The 16996-nt window shown below is 45.5% G+C and overlaps 1 protein-coding gene across 5 annotated transcripts in view; it reads left to right on the plus strand.

Moving 5' to 3' along the window:
• The window catches only part of Trio (trio Rho guanine nucleotide exchange factor), a 289908-nt gene that overhangs the window by 253866 nt on the left and 19046 nt on the right, over window positions 1-16996 (plus strand). For all 5 annotated transcript variants that reach the window (XM_075975805.1, XM_075975801.1, XM_075975802.1 and 2 more), the window contains exons 39-46: window positions 2425-2491; window positions 4129-4232; window positions 9931-10000; window positions 11876-11965; window positions 13086-13178; window positions 13964-14014; window positions 14166-14243; window positions 15062-15253. In XM_075975805.1, the coding sequence (XP_075831920.1) occupies window positions 2425-2491; window positions 4129-4232; window positions 9931-10000; window positions 11876-11965; window positions 13086-13178; window positions 13964-14014; window positions 14166-14243; window positions 15062-15253 (745 nt within the window). The remainder of the gene's footprint in view (window positions 1-2424; window positions 2492-4128; window positions 4233-9930; window positions 10001-11875; window positions 11966-13085; window positions 13179-13963; window positions 14015-14165; window positions 14244-15061; window positions 15254-16996) is intronic.

Raw genomic sequence — 16996 nt, forward strand, 5'->3', positions numbered from 1 at the left:
AAATGAGGACAATGACCTCCAAATATAAACACTGTACAAATATACATTGCAATATGGTAAATATATATCAATACACAAACATTATATAAGTATCTTAATCAGAGGTAGAAATGTACACTGCAATATGGTAAATATATACAATATATATATCAATACAATATATGTCAATACATAAAAATGTTTTAAACAGACATAGAAACATGCATGCATACAATAGTCAATATAATTTAACTTTGTATCAATATACAAGAATCGATACCAATATATTTGTCTAAAAGCAGTAACTCACAATTATAAATCTATTATCCCATCATTCCCTCTTTTTTTTTTTTCAAAATGATCCCTGAGCTTATAAAATTCCTCCCCCAACCTCCCAACCCCTAAATGATGTCCCTAAACCCAGGGGTAAACTTTACTGGGAGAGGGGACGTCGTCCTCTAGAATTACTTCCAGCTGTCATGGGGGCGACGTTCTTTCTGGGGGATCCTGTGAAAGTAAAATGATGGTTAAATTTTAAGATCAATGCCTTTTAAAATTGCAAATAGTCTCTGAGTATTTTGTGGAGGTCTGGCCAGAATGTTGTACAAGATGTGCACCATTTCAGCTAACCAAGTTGGGATCGTCTTGTGCAGCTGGTATCCAAAACAAGTCTTGTAGTAGCGCTATCAGTATCATGACGTCATATCAACCAGGTAGAGTTGTTGTTGTGGGGCCCCATCTTCTTCCTGGAAACTTCAAATGTCACTTCAGGAAAAACTCATTGTTCATTATGAAAAACTTAAACATTAATCATATAGACATACATATATATATTCAATGAAAGGCATGATCTATTCAATGAAAAGTATGATAGATATGGAGAAAAGCAAAGATGTTTTCTAAACTCATATTTCTTTCTGTCCCATATCATGGCTCTTGACATGAGACAGAAACTCCAGAAACTCTGGGTTTTTCTCTTACTAACAGGCTTGGAATTGGAGAGGGACTGAGCCAGAGTCCAACTTCAAAACCAGCTCTATATATTTATAAAGAAATGTTTAATAAGACATATATATATATAAATTAATACTTACAAAATGTGTCCATCCATCAGTAATTAAATATTCAGGGTCCCTCAATTTCTTTGAAGATGAGTATTTTCCTGTGGAGATAAGAAAAGAACCCTGCCTCCAACCTATCTGTATTTCTTACCATCAGTATGTTCGCCATCCTTATGAAAGAATTGTTATTTATCTTTTCCAAGTGGCTTCTCTTCTTCAAACCGAACCTTTATTAATTTTGATGGTATCCACAATTTTTCCTCACCTGTGGAGATAAGAGCAAAACCCCTTCCCCAACGTAGCACATCTCCTGGCTTCCATTGTGAGGTCAGCACATCCTTGAAATAAACTGGTTGATTTAGTTCAGTAGACTTTTCCATTATCCAATGTCTTTCTGCAGCCATTGTTCCCTTCTCATTAGCATTGAGAAAATTCAAGGTTAACAAAGCATTATGTAACCTATGTCTGGGGGTGTTTTTCACCCCTTTCTGTTTGTTCAACATATCCTTTATAGTTCGATATGATCTTTCTATGACTGCTTGACCTGTAGGATTGTATGGTATACCTGTAACATGCTTGATATTGCAATAATCAAAAAACCGTTTCATTTTCCTAGAAACATAAGCAGGACCATTGTCCGTTTTTATTTGTGTAGGTATACCCATGATAGCCATGACTTCTAATAAATGAGTGATTACTGAATCAGCTTTTTCTGAACTTAAAGCAGTTGCCCACTGAAAGCCTGAATAAGTGTCAATGGTGTGATGAACATATTTTAATTTGCCAAATTCTGTGTGGCCGAGTATGTCTCAGACTCGGCACTGGGGCCGGAGTCACGAACTGAAAAACAGCACCCAGGAGGGTGCTGTGTTAGCTAGCGGGCTACCCGCTTGAGTCGGGGGCAAAATAGCCCCACGTTGGGCGCCAAAATGTAGCGGCGTAAACGAGCAGACAGATTGTAAAAATATATATCTATAGCTTTAATGTAGAAATAGACTTACAGAACCACCGTTCCCGCGGAGACCAGGAAAGCAGAAGCAGCGGCTGGGAGCACGCTCGCCAAATTTATAGGCAGACATTAGCCTGAGGTGAATACGCCCCCCAAGGGGCAGGACTTATCCCTACAGTCCCTGTCCACTGGTGTCCTTGTCCAGGGCTTGTGTAGGCAACCATGCTGTTGAGGCATCAAGAGTGAAGTTTCCCTGACGTTTCTAGGAGACACAATTTGGCAACAGACTTCCTTGTCCTCTGGCCCATAGAACCTTTCCACCCCTCTTCTGTCATGTTCCCTGAGCATTAGAAATGGGAGTTGGGTTATAGATCTATCTCTTGCAAATTTGTCTGTGATAATTTATTCTGAAAACACTCTGTATTTCTCTTCTAGCTATGTTTTGCAAGAATTAGTGGAAACAGAGCGAGACTATGTGCGGGACCTTGGCTGTGTGGTTGAGGTATGTATCTCATCAGAGAGGTGCCATTTCAGATGGCAGGATGATACCGTCTCAGAAACCTTACAATGTAACTCTCTTAGCAAACTGTGTCCAACTGTAAAGAATTTTTTACATAGTACATTGTGGTATATATTTTATATATATTTAGGTTTTTATGACCAGCAGTTTTGTGATTTTTATCTTGAAATTTTGCCTTTAATTATTTTGTAAGATTAGATGTTACCATAGAAACAACAGTAATGTTGGTTGCATAGTCAGTGTGGTTGAGCTATGGATCCAGCCCATTCTGAATCCACATATTACTGCTCTGGCCCGTGCCTCTACAGGGGCATTTACTTACAGCTGTACACAGAATAGCTGTACCACCATTTTTGATCACTAGCATTTTCTGAGTACTCTGTAGGTACAGCAAAGCCACTGTCTTCAGTACTAGTCAGTTACAGGCAGGAGCATGCTGTTAACTCAATTAATCCACCGGCCTATTTCGGTTGGTTGGTTGGTTGGCTAGCTAGTTGGTCTTCATATTATGTTCTGAAGCCTAAGCTAACTTAGAACTCACAGTGTCGCCCAGGCTGTCCTCACAGTTGTGGCAGTCCTCCTGCCTCAACCTGTTGAGTGCTGTAATAGATATGAGCAACCACACCTAAATCTGTTTTTGTTTTTTTTTTTTAGACCTAGCCTCGACGTTTAGCTAAGGCTGGTCTTAAACTCATAACTCTCATGCGTGCACTTCCCACGTGCTGGTTTTACAGATGGTGCCGCCACCTCTGACTCTAAAGCAGAGGGATTTTTTTATAGTATAAAATACTACTTTTCTTTCAGTTCTGCTGATACGTGCAGAGCCGTACCTTTTGGGTCCCATCTCATTAAAAGTGGCAGCTATTGTGTATTAGCTCAGTAGTAGAGCCTTTGGTTCATGTGCACACAGCCTGGCTTCCATGCTCAGCACTGCCGAAGAGCCATAGTGCAAAGAGTCCCTGCGGTTCCCTGGCATAAATGCTTAAGATGCTTGGTTTTTATGCAGTCATTGGTAGCAATAAGGTTTCCAATATAAACTCTACCTCATTGGGATTGAATAGAAGTTTTATTGTGTTTCAAAACAGAGTCTTGCTATGTAGCCTAGAATGGCCTCGCACTCTTCCTGCCATAGCTACCCAGGCTCCACAAAATACACACCATATCCAGCTGAACAGAGAGTATAAAGCACGCGTTAGCTGGATAGTCAATTCATCTGTGTTAACACACAACTTACAGAAAGATATTATTAAATCCCTTTTATTGTGCTGTCTACCGATCTCAGAGTTCAGTCCCTTTGTTTATGATGTAAATCCTAAAACCAGAGGGACTTCTGACTGACCAGCTCCCTATGTTTAGTCGCTGGTGGGATTGCCTGCTTTATGAAACCATTTACGTCTTCACTATTTGAGTTTCTTCGGAGAATTTTCATTCATTTATAAGCGTTACACTGTTACAGCAGTGACTGTAACAACAGTCATGAAGCAGTCGGTAAGGACACTTCATGCCGGGTTTTGGTTTGTTCATAGGATGGTGTGTGTCTGTGTCAGGTGCCGTGACTGTTAACCCATGTCTGATGCAGACATTGTGCTGTGCATTCATTCACACTCGTTGCTTTGTAGGGCTACATGGCCCTTATGAAAGAAGACGGCGTTCCCGATGACATGAAGGGAAAAGACAAGATTGTGTTTGGCAACATCCATCAGATTTACGACTGGCACAGAGAGTACGTAAGACACCTGCCATGCATGATGCTGTCTCGGGCCTGGCCAGGGCTAAAGGAAAGTTTCAGATGCCCTTGTTCTGTAACCTGCGTAGTTTCATGGATGGAGTTTGAGCTAAGGACAAAGTGCTGCACTATTGTAGCATTTTATGGCAGGGGACAGAGTCATAGGTTTTTATGCTAGGCAGTCTGCTGTGGTCATGACCCACCACTGTGAGCCATTCTTTTCCTCTCCGTACTAATTAGCTCTTTATCATTGTAACCAAAATAACCCAGCACAGAGAACTCTGGGGAGGAGAGACTGACTCTGGTTCATATTTTCAGAGGGTTTCTTCAGATGGCTCGGCACCATGAGCTCTGGGCATGATATGGCGCTAGGAAAGTATGGCTGAGGAGATCCCTCACTGTATTCTAGACAGGAAACAGTGAGATGGCGAGGGGCTAGGATGATATACCCCGAAGACCAGTCCCCATGGCTGACTTCCTGCAGAAGGTCCCTGTCTCAAGTTCCCACAGCGTCCCCAAATAGTGCCACCTGTTGTGCAATTTTTTTTACTCTTTTGGTTTTTTGAGGGACCTGCCACCCAGCTCCCAATAAAATCACACACACGGAGGCTTACTTACTTATTACTTATGAATGCTCAGCCACAGCTTGGCTTGTTTCTTGCCAGCTTTTCTTGAGTTATCCCAAACACTTTCGCCTCTGGGTTTTTACCTTCCTCTATTTCTGTATACCTTTACCTTTTCTTCATAGCTTGCTGTTTAGCTGGGTGGCTGGCCCCTGGCGTCCTCCTCTCCTTGTTCTCTGGTGCTTCTTTCTCTCAGATTTTGCCTTCTGTTTCTACTTTCTGTCTGCCCGCCCCACCTGTCCTTGCTCCTGCCTCGCTATTGATTGTTCGGTTCTTCATTAGGACCATCAGGTGTGTTAGGCACAGGAACACAGCTTTGAAGTTAAACAAGTGCAGCAAAAACAAAGGTCACACACCTTAAAATAATATTCCCCAACAACCACCAGCTGAAGACCCAACACTGAAAAGACAAGCCCGTGGAGAGACCACTGAACTTCAAAGATTCATGCTCATTTCATTCTGTCCAACCTGACGAGTTCTCACATTCTCCCCTGGGCTCAGAGTGAAGTTACCTGTTTGTCAGAAAGATAATCAGGACATTTCATACTTGTAGCACATGGGAGCACAGGTTTAGCATCCCATTCTAGAAGAGGAACAAGGAAATACCAAGGAAGAATTAAACCAAAGCAAACTGGAAACGCTTAAGTCCTGTAGCCCCGTCTCAAGCACCATCAGCATGTCGTGGTGTGGTCCTCTCATTTGCAGCCCACGAAGCTGCACTCCTGGGCCGACTTCTTGCTCCTGAAGCTTTTCTTGGTAGAGGGTCCAGATTTCCGACTTCTCCAAAATCCCGAGCTCCTCCTTGTGACTTGGCTTCCTGCATTTCCCTGCAGGCTCCTTGTTGGGACTCTGACCCTAACACACGTCTCTGGCCTCCCATTTGGGAATCTCAGTAAAAACCTCTGAGCAGTAATTTTTGCATTCTTCTTGCCAGGATCTGCTGCCCACTTGAGCAGTGTCTTGCCCCGCTCGGAGCATGACTGGAGTCGTGGAGGTGTTCTTGGTTAGCTAAACCAAGGAAACTCTTTTCTAGGGGGCCCTGGGAGCCAAGCGCCCCAAGTAGCACTTTTTTTAAAAAGAAAATTATTTCAGATGAGTTAGGCCTTTTATTCTCTTGCGCCTGCCACAGCTGGGGTCTAGCTGATGCTGATTTGAGATGCTGTCAGAGCCCTTCTCCTATTGGCTCAGTGCAGAAAGGCTTCCTAGTGCTTTCTCTTTAGCAACCATGTCTGTACCTTAAACTTGCTGTCCTTTTTAGCTAAACAGTGTGTTTTTAGATCTTTCTCTTCTTGGTACCCACTGTCATATAAAACCTGGTGAAAAGCAGCTTGCATTAACTGTGCCTGAGTGCTAGGTGATGTTGAGGTTTTTCTCCACCAGGTTTATTTGTTCGTTACTTTTGCAGTCAGCCTTGGGCTGGTGATGTAACTACTGACAGAGCGCAATTCTCTGGGTTCAGTCCCCAGCCCCACAGAAACAAATCCGCCCTGGTCAGCGTGTCTTAGCCTGGACGTGTTATGCACACAGCCATCACTGTCCTCAGAGTGTAGTGTCTATGCCCTCTAACCCAGTTCTCCAGAGTCCTTGCACTGTCTGAAACCTGAGGAGTGCATTCTTTCTCATCCACATCTGCTCCTCTGCTCCCCCACCAGAGGCACACATAAAGATCTGCGTGTAGCGTTCTGGGGCTTGTAGGGCTCACGTCTCCAGACATTCCAAGTTCTGCCTACAAACCAGTTCCAAACATCTGAGAGATAAGTGGTGAGGCTCATTCCCAGCAGCAGCTCGGGTCCGCTAGTCCAATTCTCTGAGTCAGTGAGCTTTTCCTCTGTGGCCAAAATGCCTTACATGCACACAGGGTCGAAGGTGAGTTCCTTACATACACAGGGCTGGAAGGTGAAGTCCTTACACACATTAGGATGAAGACTTGTTTGGACTCCCAGTTTCAGGGGGTTTGCTCCGACAGCTCTGTGGAAGGCACAGTTCAATGCTGCCTGTCGTGCAACCTACATTTCTGCTTCCAGAAACTTCCTTTCGGGTGTAGCAGAGATCTTGATTTAGATCGCAGTAAGCAATTTCAGGATGTGCTGATGGGATAGCAAATCAAAGGGCCAAAGGGATTCTTGCTGCACATAGGTCACAAGGAGATTAAGGTGTATATTTTTATTGGGACTATGGCTTGTTTCACCTGAATGATTTTTCTCTGACACACGCAGGTTTATATAAGAGAAAGGAGAGCTTCCCGGCCCTTGGGCTGAGATGAAGTACAGGTGGAGAGGTGTGCTTCAGAGGAACTTTGACTTGCCTTTGCGTGGGTTCTTAGCTGTTTCTCACACACAAACACTAGATTTATTGGATTAATTTTCCTCTTTTGTTTATCCATGTGTTGAGGATTTCATACATGTGTCTGTATCCTGATCAGATCCTTCCCTTCTCCCCATACCTTGACAGCCCCCCATGCAACTCCTCCCGACTTCCTATCCTCTCGCTTTCCTCTTTGCAGCTCACCAAGCCCAGTAATGCTGCCCATATGTGCATGGGAAACCTCGGAGAGGCCACACCCCCAAGAAAACTAGCTCTCCCTACCCCCAGCAGCCACGCTTAGTTCTCGGCGCGCCCTGTTTGAGATGTGTCTCGGGAAAGAAAATGTTGTCTCTATGTAAGCAACACTGCTGCGGTTTTGCTAGGCATGTTAAAATTCTTGCGTCTGAGCCAGCAGGAAATACAAACCAGACCCCAGGAAATGAAAAGCTCTTTTTCACTCCATCTGTCCCTTTGGTTTCCCTATCTTTCTGCCCTGCTTCCAGTCCATATTCTCCTGTCCCAATACACTCGGGAAAGACGCTATGTCTGCAGGAGTGTGTACTTTAGGAGATCCTTCACCTCATTTTGACAGGAAATACAGAGCAGCAGGAGGTGCAGAGGGTCTTCCAGCAATGGCCTAGCTCCTAAGGTTTCTGTGCCCTGCCCCCAACAGCACAGCACAGCTGGGCATCAAGCGTTCAAAGCAGAGCCTGTCAGCCTCTCTCTGTGGCTCCCATTCTCCGTCCACAGCATACACAGCAGGATCTTCATACCCAGCGATGGCAGCGTCTGCTTACAGTGAGACTCTGTTTCCAGTTCGAGCTGCAGCTGCCTCTGAGTCCGCATTACTGTCAGAGAATTTAGAGTTCACTTGCCCAACTTAGCGCCACGGAGAAGTAGACAGGATGTCCCAGGAAAATGAAGTTTGCTCACACCTATCCGAGTCAGGAGAGGGCTATGGCAGCCAGTGTAAAGGAGGTTGCCTTGACCTGACGATTTGCCACCATACATCTGCCCCTGTGTTTACAATTTGAAAACCCTTAATTGTCCAGGGCTGTTTTAACACTGGCCACTGATACTGTAGCGGGGTTCCAGCTGCAGTCTCCCATCTCCTGCTGTCTTCCGGTGCCAACTCAGCTCCTCCCTGCTGGAACATGCTATGGCCATCTGCAAAGCCCAGGCCTCGTTAAAGCTGAGGCTGGAGCCGGGAGTAAAGTATATGCTGTTCAAGTGTGAGGGCTGGTGTTTGGATCCCCAGCGCCATGTAAATGTTGGTTGTGCACAGAAACCTTCTTGTAATACCAGGACACAGGGTGGAGACAGGATCCCAGGGGTAAACTGGCCAGCAAGACTAGCCAAAGCTCTGTGAGCTCTGGATTCAAATAGGAGACCTTGCCCCAGTAGTCAAGGTGGGGCAGGATCAAAGTAGATTCCTGCCATCAACTCTGGGGTTCCACACATGTGTGCACAAACACATGCTTGTACCCCACATATATTCAGCCATAAACATGTGAATATGCACATACACCACATACCTGCACACACACAAACAAAATGATTTAAAAAACAAAGCACACAGCTGAGGCTACAGACCCACATACTTAGTCATAAGGCCTCACTACTCTGATTGAACTCTGTCTCTCCAGCAGCAGAGATGTCTATGCACTTGAAGCTATGAAATATACAGGTGCAGGAAGGTGTCACAATTGGGCATTTCTAGAAGTTGTTTGTATTCTGCTCTTACCTCTCTGAAGGGAACATAAAACCTAAACCCTTTAAACTCATAAAAAGCTTTTCATGTGCACAAGCTCAGTAGCATCGAATTCACTAGAATTCATAGATAAACGGTTGGACGACTTTAAACACCTCAGCACATGCTCCACATGCTCTTGGCTTCACGGAAGTGTAGCGATCAGCCCAGAAGGGGATAGGTGGGCGCGGACTAGCTCAACAGGCAAAGGTGATTGCCGCCAAGCCTGGGGACCTGAGTTTGATCCCGGAAGCCACTGCAATAAGTTGTCCTCCACATGTGTGCCATTGTGCGTGAGTGCACGCACAAACACATACAAACCAAATGTAAGAAATAGAAGGGGAAGGTATCTGGCACTTTAGCTTCAGTTCCCAAGGCTGGTTCTCAACAGGGAAAGGAGAAGGGACGAGTTTCTGTGGTGGCCATTGAAACTGGATTGACTGTTTGTAGCCAGGGGGACATTGGAACCCCAAGTGCTACAAAGCTCAACACAGTTTGCAAAACGTAAACATGTGAATGGTAAAGCAACACACATCTGAGAGAAGAGCGGGGCACACTTGGGCCTCCACCGTATCTGATCCTGTATGAAGCTAAGAGCTCTGACTAGGCTTGACTTCAGTGATACTTGAGACAACTCATAAAGCTGGCACAGGTGAAATCATTTCGTGTCTGTCGCCCAGTTTGAGCTTCTAAAACCCATCATGGAATGGAAGTTCATGGGCAAAACGGCCAAGTTTTCAGAAATGGGAGAGAGCGATGCCTTGGAACATTCGTTTACTCAGTGTCTGGCCAGATGTTAGTGCGTGTGTCTTGAAAGGACGTGAGGAAGAAATAGTCATTGTCGGAAGGTTCGAGGGGGAGCTTCATCTCTGTCTTGGCTTTTTATACTGCTTTCTGCCGGGCTTATACTTGTAAAGTATGAGCTGTAGTCGTCTTCCAAGTTGTCCACCTCTGCATAGACTCAGTCTGCAATTAAGAAGAAGAGCTGGAAAGAGTCCTGATGTTTCTCTGTCTCCAGCTTTTTTTTAGGAGAGTTGGAGAAGTGCCTTGAAGATCCAGAAAAACTAGGATCCCTTTTTGTGAAGCACGTGAGTACAGAGGCCGTTTTGTATTCTCTTCTGTTACTGGCACCTCTGGTGACTTGAAGATGAGGCCACCTGACGTTTACAAGAGTGGGTGCTGTCAGTCATTCGTAGTTTTAATCCCCTGTGGCTTGTCTGGCTCTGAGTTACCCGCTTTCCCGCTCCTGACCCCGTCTGGCTCTGGGATTGCAACAATGCAGGTTGGTCAGAGGGCTCCAGAGCCAGACAGACTTGGCACAGTAACCTTGCAGGTGTCTAAAGACAAACAAGTATTTGGTAATTATTTACCTGTCCATACCTGTAGTGGGCTTGATGTACTAGCTAAATATATGGATGCATCTAAAATAAATGATATGTATGCAAGTTGTTTTAAGGAAAAATCACTATATTTCAAGAAGGCTTTTGTATTTTTGCATTATTTTTAATATCAAGCTTGATAGAAGGTAGATTTTCATATCTGCTTCTGCTCTCCATATATTGTAGGATTTTTATTGTTACTGTAAAATAAAAAAATCTTACCTTCACAGACAGTAGTTAGAAATGGATGAGTGAATACCTTAAATATCCTTTTCAAGTAACTATAGATAGTTATCTTTGGCATATACCAGTCTTTCTTTGTAGCTTTGAGGCCTGTCCTGGAACTAGCTCTTGTAGACCAGGCTGCGTCTGGGATTAAAGATGTGCGCCTCCACTGCCCAGCAGTGGTAAAGGATGATTTCTTAAAAGGACTGTGTGATCTGCTCCTTGCTGCTGTCTATTATCTGTTCAGCTGACTTGCTCTCAGAGCCTTTGGCTCCAGGCAGTTGGAAGCCAGCTGCTGAGTTGGCACGCTCTTGCAGGCGTTGGTATGGTTCATCACATGTCATCCCAGATGAGCCTTTTAGCTCCATCACTGGGCCTTGAGAGAGTCTCGTCAAGCTAAGGCACATGGTTTCCAGAGTTCTTTATTTTTCCCCTTCTTGAACCTGGGATTTCCACTGTTCATCCTCACTGCCAGCTGTGTGTCTTGCCTTAAGATGACAAGCGTACTTCATCAGTGCTCAAGAAAATTTCCCCCAGTTTCCAGAGTAGAAGCAATTACGGTGTGCCCATCATTCTGTCAGGCTGTTGGTGGTTCGTAACACAAGCCGCTGTTGAACTGGCTTCAGTCACAAGTGCTCTTCCTCAAGGCCGTGACTGAATGCGGAAGAGTGAAGCAGACTCACATGCTGACGCGAGGATGCAGAAGGCATGTGTGTGCCATGTGCAAGCGTTAATAAGATGAGTGACTTCTATGACTTCATCAGTGGCATTTTGAAGTAAAGCTGGCATTTTCTGTGGCAGACTTGCAGTGCTGACAAAGCCTTGTCTTGCTGCCAGTGATTTTCCCCCACCCACCTTGGACCTGCGGTGCGTCAGTCAGTATTGATGTCAGCACCACCAGAGGGCAGGGACATCCCAGTGGCGTTTCAAAAGTGATTTTTGGCCTAAGGGAAACACAGATAGGCCCCATGGGCCCCGAGGAGTCTGCATATGTGGCTTTGAAAGCTGTCGAATTAGCAGGATGCCCGTTGTCCCTGTTTTCCCTGCCATGGGATTTGAGATTAAAGACTTCCTAAACACAGACTAGTCACCAGGACTGCTGGCAGCCTTGGAGTAATGGAAGTGTGTTCTCACGCTGCCAGTGGAGTTGGTATGGTAAAGTAAAGGATCAGGTGTGTAGCAGATGAAAACAGGGCTGTTTCAGAGCCCAGAGCCGAAGTAGGCTAATGCCCTGAATCTGGAAGGAGCTCCCAAGAGTAGCAGCCTTGCTCTACAGTGATCCTTCCCTGCATGTGCTGTGTGCTGATAGTCTACCTCACTCCCAGTGATCTAACCTTCTGTTCGCCTCTTTACTCCTAGGAAAGAAGATTGCACATGTACATAGTCTATTGTCAAAACAAGCCAAAGTCCGAGCATATTGTCTCTGAGTACATCGATACCTTTTTTGAGGTAAGACTCAACATGGGAACTGATGGTTTCTGAATCTCTTACCGCACTGTGATTACGAGAATTTTGTGTGTCACTGATTTCCCGGGACAAAGGAACCCTCGTGGAGGCCTGAGAGAGATGTGTCCTGATGCTTGCTTTATCGTCTCTAAGTCAGAGAAATGAGTGTGGGCTCAGTCTGTAGTCAGTCTGCCGTTCAGAAGGCCAGTGTGGTTAAAATGAAGGGTTTGAGCAGCGTGTGGCAGCTCTTCTCCAGGGCCCCAGCTGCAGGGTGGAAAGATCACAAGTTTAAGGCTCACTTGGGCTACATAGCAAGATAAAGTTCACCCTGGATAACTTCATGGAACCCTATCTCAAAATAAAAGCAATGAATTAGAGGAGTAGTTAATGGCTGGGAACAGAGCTCTGTGTGAGAATTACCTCCTACCATAGCTAAGGTCCTCAGTAATTACAGTCCCCTGTAATAGGTGGGAAAGGGCTTGGAAATTTGGTTTGGTTCTGTTTGGTTTGCTTTGCTTTTATTGTTGTTGTTTCGTGTCTAATGCCTGTGGAAGCCTGAAGAGAGCATTGAATCCTCTAGAACTGGAATTATGGCGGTTGAACAGTTATGAGCACCCAGTGGATTCTGAGAATTGAACCTGGGTCCTCTTAAAAGAACAGCCGGCACTCTTAACCACTGGGCTCTCTCTCTAGCCCTGGGGGAGAAATGGTTTCTTATTGTTGTAAATTTAAGATTCATTACAAACTCAGTCATTCAGATCTAGACTTATTTCCTAAAAATGATTTATGTGTTTGTGTAAATAAAGAAAACAAACTGGAAAAAAAATGCCTTAGTAATCGAAGACTGAAAAGGCTTACACAGGCAGCCCATGTTGCATACCTTCCCCCCGGACAGGTGGGGCAGAAAGAAGCCTCAAAATGAAGAGCCTTCTGAAAAGTCACCCAGGAAGATTCAGACCACATGTTCACATCCTGCGGGACAGAATGCCCTTGTCGCCTTTTGTTTCCTCCTTTCTTTCTTTCTATCAATCAGGGTGTTATGGTTAATAACTATAAGGAATAAAATGTTGCCCTTTAACAAGTAACACTTGAGGTGGTTTGTTTTGGTTTTTCGAATCCCCAGGACTTAAAGCAGCGCCTTGGCCACAGACTGCAGCTCACGGATCTGTTGATCAAACCTGTACAGAGAATAATGAAGTACCAGCTGCTCCTGAAGGTGAGGGCAGGGGCAAGAGCAGGGTCACTGTCCCTCTGCTGAAGGGCTGGGACACCCTTCACCTTCCACACCACCATAGGTGCAGAAGAAGTTCCTTACATTAGTAAGACACCTCTGTACAGCTTTTTCATATCTCATTCCTCTCAAGTTCTGAATCAAAGGGTCAGTGAAAATAAACTCGTGTCTCTGCCATATGCCTTGGGGTGGCAGTGATTGTTCTGTAGCTCTATCAACTTTATTTTAAATATACGTATATTTTATGTAAGTGAGTATTTTCACTGCACGTATGCCTGTGTACCACGTGTGCCTGACAGCCATGGAGACCAGAAGAGGTAGGAACCCCTGGGGACCAGTTACAAACAGTTGTCAGCCACCACATGGATGCTGGAACTCAAACCTGGGTCTTCTCTAAAAGCAGCCAGTGCTCTTAACTGCTGAGCCATTTCTCCAGCTCATCCTCTTGGATTCTTGATTAAACTAAATTTTGAGTCTCCGTATATCTGTTCCTGTTGGCCTAGCAATAGCTATGAATTAAGTTACTAAGCACCACCAGAGATGACGTCATCTGAACCTTAGGGTCTGGGCATGAAGAGAGGCCACAGTCAGTCTTGGAGTAGAGTGGGAATCAGGAGTGGCTTCTCACCATCGGGATGCCTGTGTGCTGTGGTTCTGAGAAGCGGGAATGAGACCACGACACAGAAGTGCCGACAGACAGATGGCGGCAGAGGGCCAGCTGCCACCGCCCTCACTCACCCACCACATCTCTTTCCTCCCTTCTCTCACAGGACTTCCTCAAGTACTCAAAAAAGGCTAGCCTGGATACATCAGAATTAGAGGTATCTTGTGGTACTGCTGTACCCCTGCAAACCCCCTACCAGCATGGGGTCTGGTCTTGGGTGGAGGTTCACGTCAGGGGGATAGAATCTAGATTGGAGGTGCAGCTGGAGAGGAGCTTGACCTTTGACTCTGCTTTCTCCCCACCCGCAGAAAGCTGTAGAAGTCATGTGCATAGTACCGAAGCGGTGTAACGACATGATGAACGTTGGGCGGCTGCAAGGATTTGACGTAATGCAGTTGTTCTTTGAGGGTCTCCTTTGCTCCTGTCCCTTTCTTTTGTCCTGCATTGTTTCTCTGCACATGTAGAAAGACGGCCCTTGGCTTTTGTTTTTTTGTCTCCTCTCATTCTCCTTCAGTGTGACTGACTTTCAACCTCTTTTCAGTGCCTTTGATTTCCTTTGGGGACTGTGCTCTGCCTGAAGCCAGTAGAATAGAGGTCCCCAGGGCTGTGCTTTGCCTCTGATGGTGTCTGCATTCTCTCCAGGCATCTAAAGCCACAAAAGCCAAGGATGAAGGCTTTTGTCCTTCTCTCATCCCTGGGAGATTAACATCAGGGCCACTGGGTTCTTGAATCTTCCCAGCTTATTCTGGTTGCACACTCTGACTCTTATACAGTATTTACTATGTATAAAAAAGTGAATTCAAGTCATAATCAGTCTTCCAGTTAAGTAAGGAACCGGAAGATGCTTTAATGTTTCTTGACACCTGCATTAAGGTTTAATGTCCCAGGTCCGTGTTCTTCAGTCTGTACCTGGAGGGCTCCTGCTGACACACCTAGGGGAGAGGGATGGCTTCCTTTTCTCAGAACCACCCCTAAAGAAGCCCTTTCTTATTCTCGCATTCTGAAGCCATTGGTTGCACAGGGTTGGCAAGACCTCTAACTTAAAGCATTGTTCTGCTTGGAGCTAAGAATTCATTGCAGTGAAAGAATGAGCTCTGTAAGGTCCTAGAAGGACACGTCATTCTGTGGGAGGAAACCAAACAGACCACTGGCCACTGAGAATGCAATGTTTTCTCCCCTCCTTTCTTCCCCTCTTCTTTTTTAGGGTAAAATTGTTGCCCAGGGTAAACTGCTCTTGCAGGACACATTCTTGGTCACAGACCAAGATGCAGGACTTCTGCCCCGATGCAAAGAGAGGCGGGTTTTCCTCTTTGAACAGATCGTCATATTCAGCGAACCTCTTGATAAAAAAAAGGGCTTCTCCATGCCAGGATTTCTGTTCAAGAACAGTATCAAGGTAACAATTGTCTGCGAGCTTTGTAATAACTCTTTTTTGTTATTGTGACATTCTCTGAAGCTTATTTCATTTAATATTTTCACAACCTTCTATCACATTGGCGAATTAAAACTCACAATGCTGCCTGTGCTCTGGGGCTGCTGTCTTGAATACCTGTGTGACTAGAGCCATGGCCGGTAGACAGTGTCTGCAAGTCCATGTAAAATTTGCTTTAGAGTATTGGCCTGGAGCCAAAGAACACAGCCAGCTCAGTGTCTCATTCTCCACTCAACAGAGAGATCCTCAAGGTTCTTCAAGCTTGGGGCTCCAGAGGTGGGGCAAAGACTCTGTCTGCCCTGGGGTAGCTTGCCCTCTGGTGGCAGAGAAAGGTAAACAGAAAATAATTGTGAAGGTCCTAACTCTGTAAAGGGGTCAAATCAAGGATGACCCAGTGAGAAAAGGGAGCCTGGGGCCCCAGCAGACGGTCCCTAGAAGATGTGTAAACACGCCTTCCCTAAGTTCTTGGCGTGTGTGCAGCTGCACAGGCCTGAGTTCAGAAGGTAGGTGGCTCCGCTCTCTTAGAGCCTCCTTCACTAGCACCGCAGTCTTGCTCAGAGGTGCCAAGGAGCCTCTCAGGCTTTTGAGTCTGTAGGCTTCTTGGCACACAGGTGAGACATGGCATTCTCTTTTGTGAAGCTGCGTGGGCTGTTGTAGACTAGTGCCAGGTTTCTGTCTCCTGAGCCCAGGGCACCCTGGTCTCCAGGCACAGCCTTTGGACCTTTGGATCCTTTGCTCACCAGGACCTACAAAGGCTTCAGAGCCCAGCAGCAAGAGAAGAGCTGCGTGGCCTGAAGCTGAGATGCCAATCGTCTGAGTCCCATGACACCCCAGTGCCAGCTCCTGCAGTCCCTCCCTCTGAAGCCATGCCCATATACCAACCCGTCCCTTAAAATTCCTGTGTATTCGTAACAGAAGTCTGTGGACAAAACGTCCCCAACACCTCAGACGTTCCACTGATGCGTTCATATTCTGCACCGGCTGCTTCTGTGAAGTTGTTTCCTGTGTTTTAGTCATAATGTCACATATGCTCGCACATCCTTTTTGATATTGGAAACTTTAATGTTTATTTGTTTATTTTGCTGTGTGTGCATATGCTCATGTAAGAAGGAAGATCAGGACACATGATGGGAATCAATTCTTTTCCACCCCGTGGGTCCCAGGGATCAAATTCAGATCATCATGCCTGGTGGCGTCTCTTTCCCTGCTGCACTGTCTCGCCAGCCCCTTAATGTGTGTTTTTATTTTTAGAGAAGTAAAGGATCAGTGCTGGGCGGTCGCAGAGGAGTTTTAGAAACTAATAATCCCGGCTCACATAGCTGGTTTGTTAATGTTTGAACTACGAACCAAGCCATTAAACTCCTTGCATCTGAAGTGCTGCAGAAAGTCTTTCTGGTTTCAAGCTTTTTAAAATTCTTTTAAACTTTAAAATATTTATTATATACATAATGGCAACTTAGCAGTGGTATCCAGTTCTTTTTCTTGGGGGGGCTATGTATGTGTATATAGTGTGTGTGGTTGGGCACATGTGCAGGCCCAAATGCAAGCTCTGAGGAGTTGGTTCTCTCCTTTTACATTTCTGTGGACTCTGGGAAAAGATGTCAGGGCACCAGGCTTGTGTAGCAAGCCCTTTCCCCATGGAGCCACCTCGGCAGCCCCAAGATGGTGCCCACTTCCAAAAGTGTTCACTGTGTGTGGAGCCTGAGC

Source organism: Microtus pennsylvanicus, chromosome 6 (genome assembly GCF_037038515.1).
Source record: "Microtus pennsylvanicus isolate mMicPen1 chromosome 6, mMicPen1.hap1, whole genome shotgun sequence".
Classification (NCBI taxonomy): Eukaryota; Metazoa; Chordata; class Mammalia; order Rodentia; family Cricetidae; genus Microtus; species Microtus pennsylvanicus.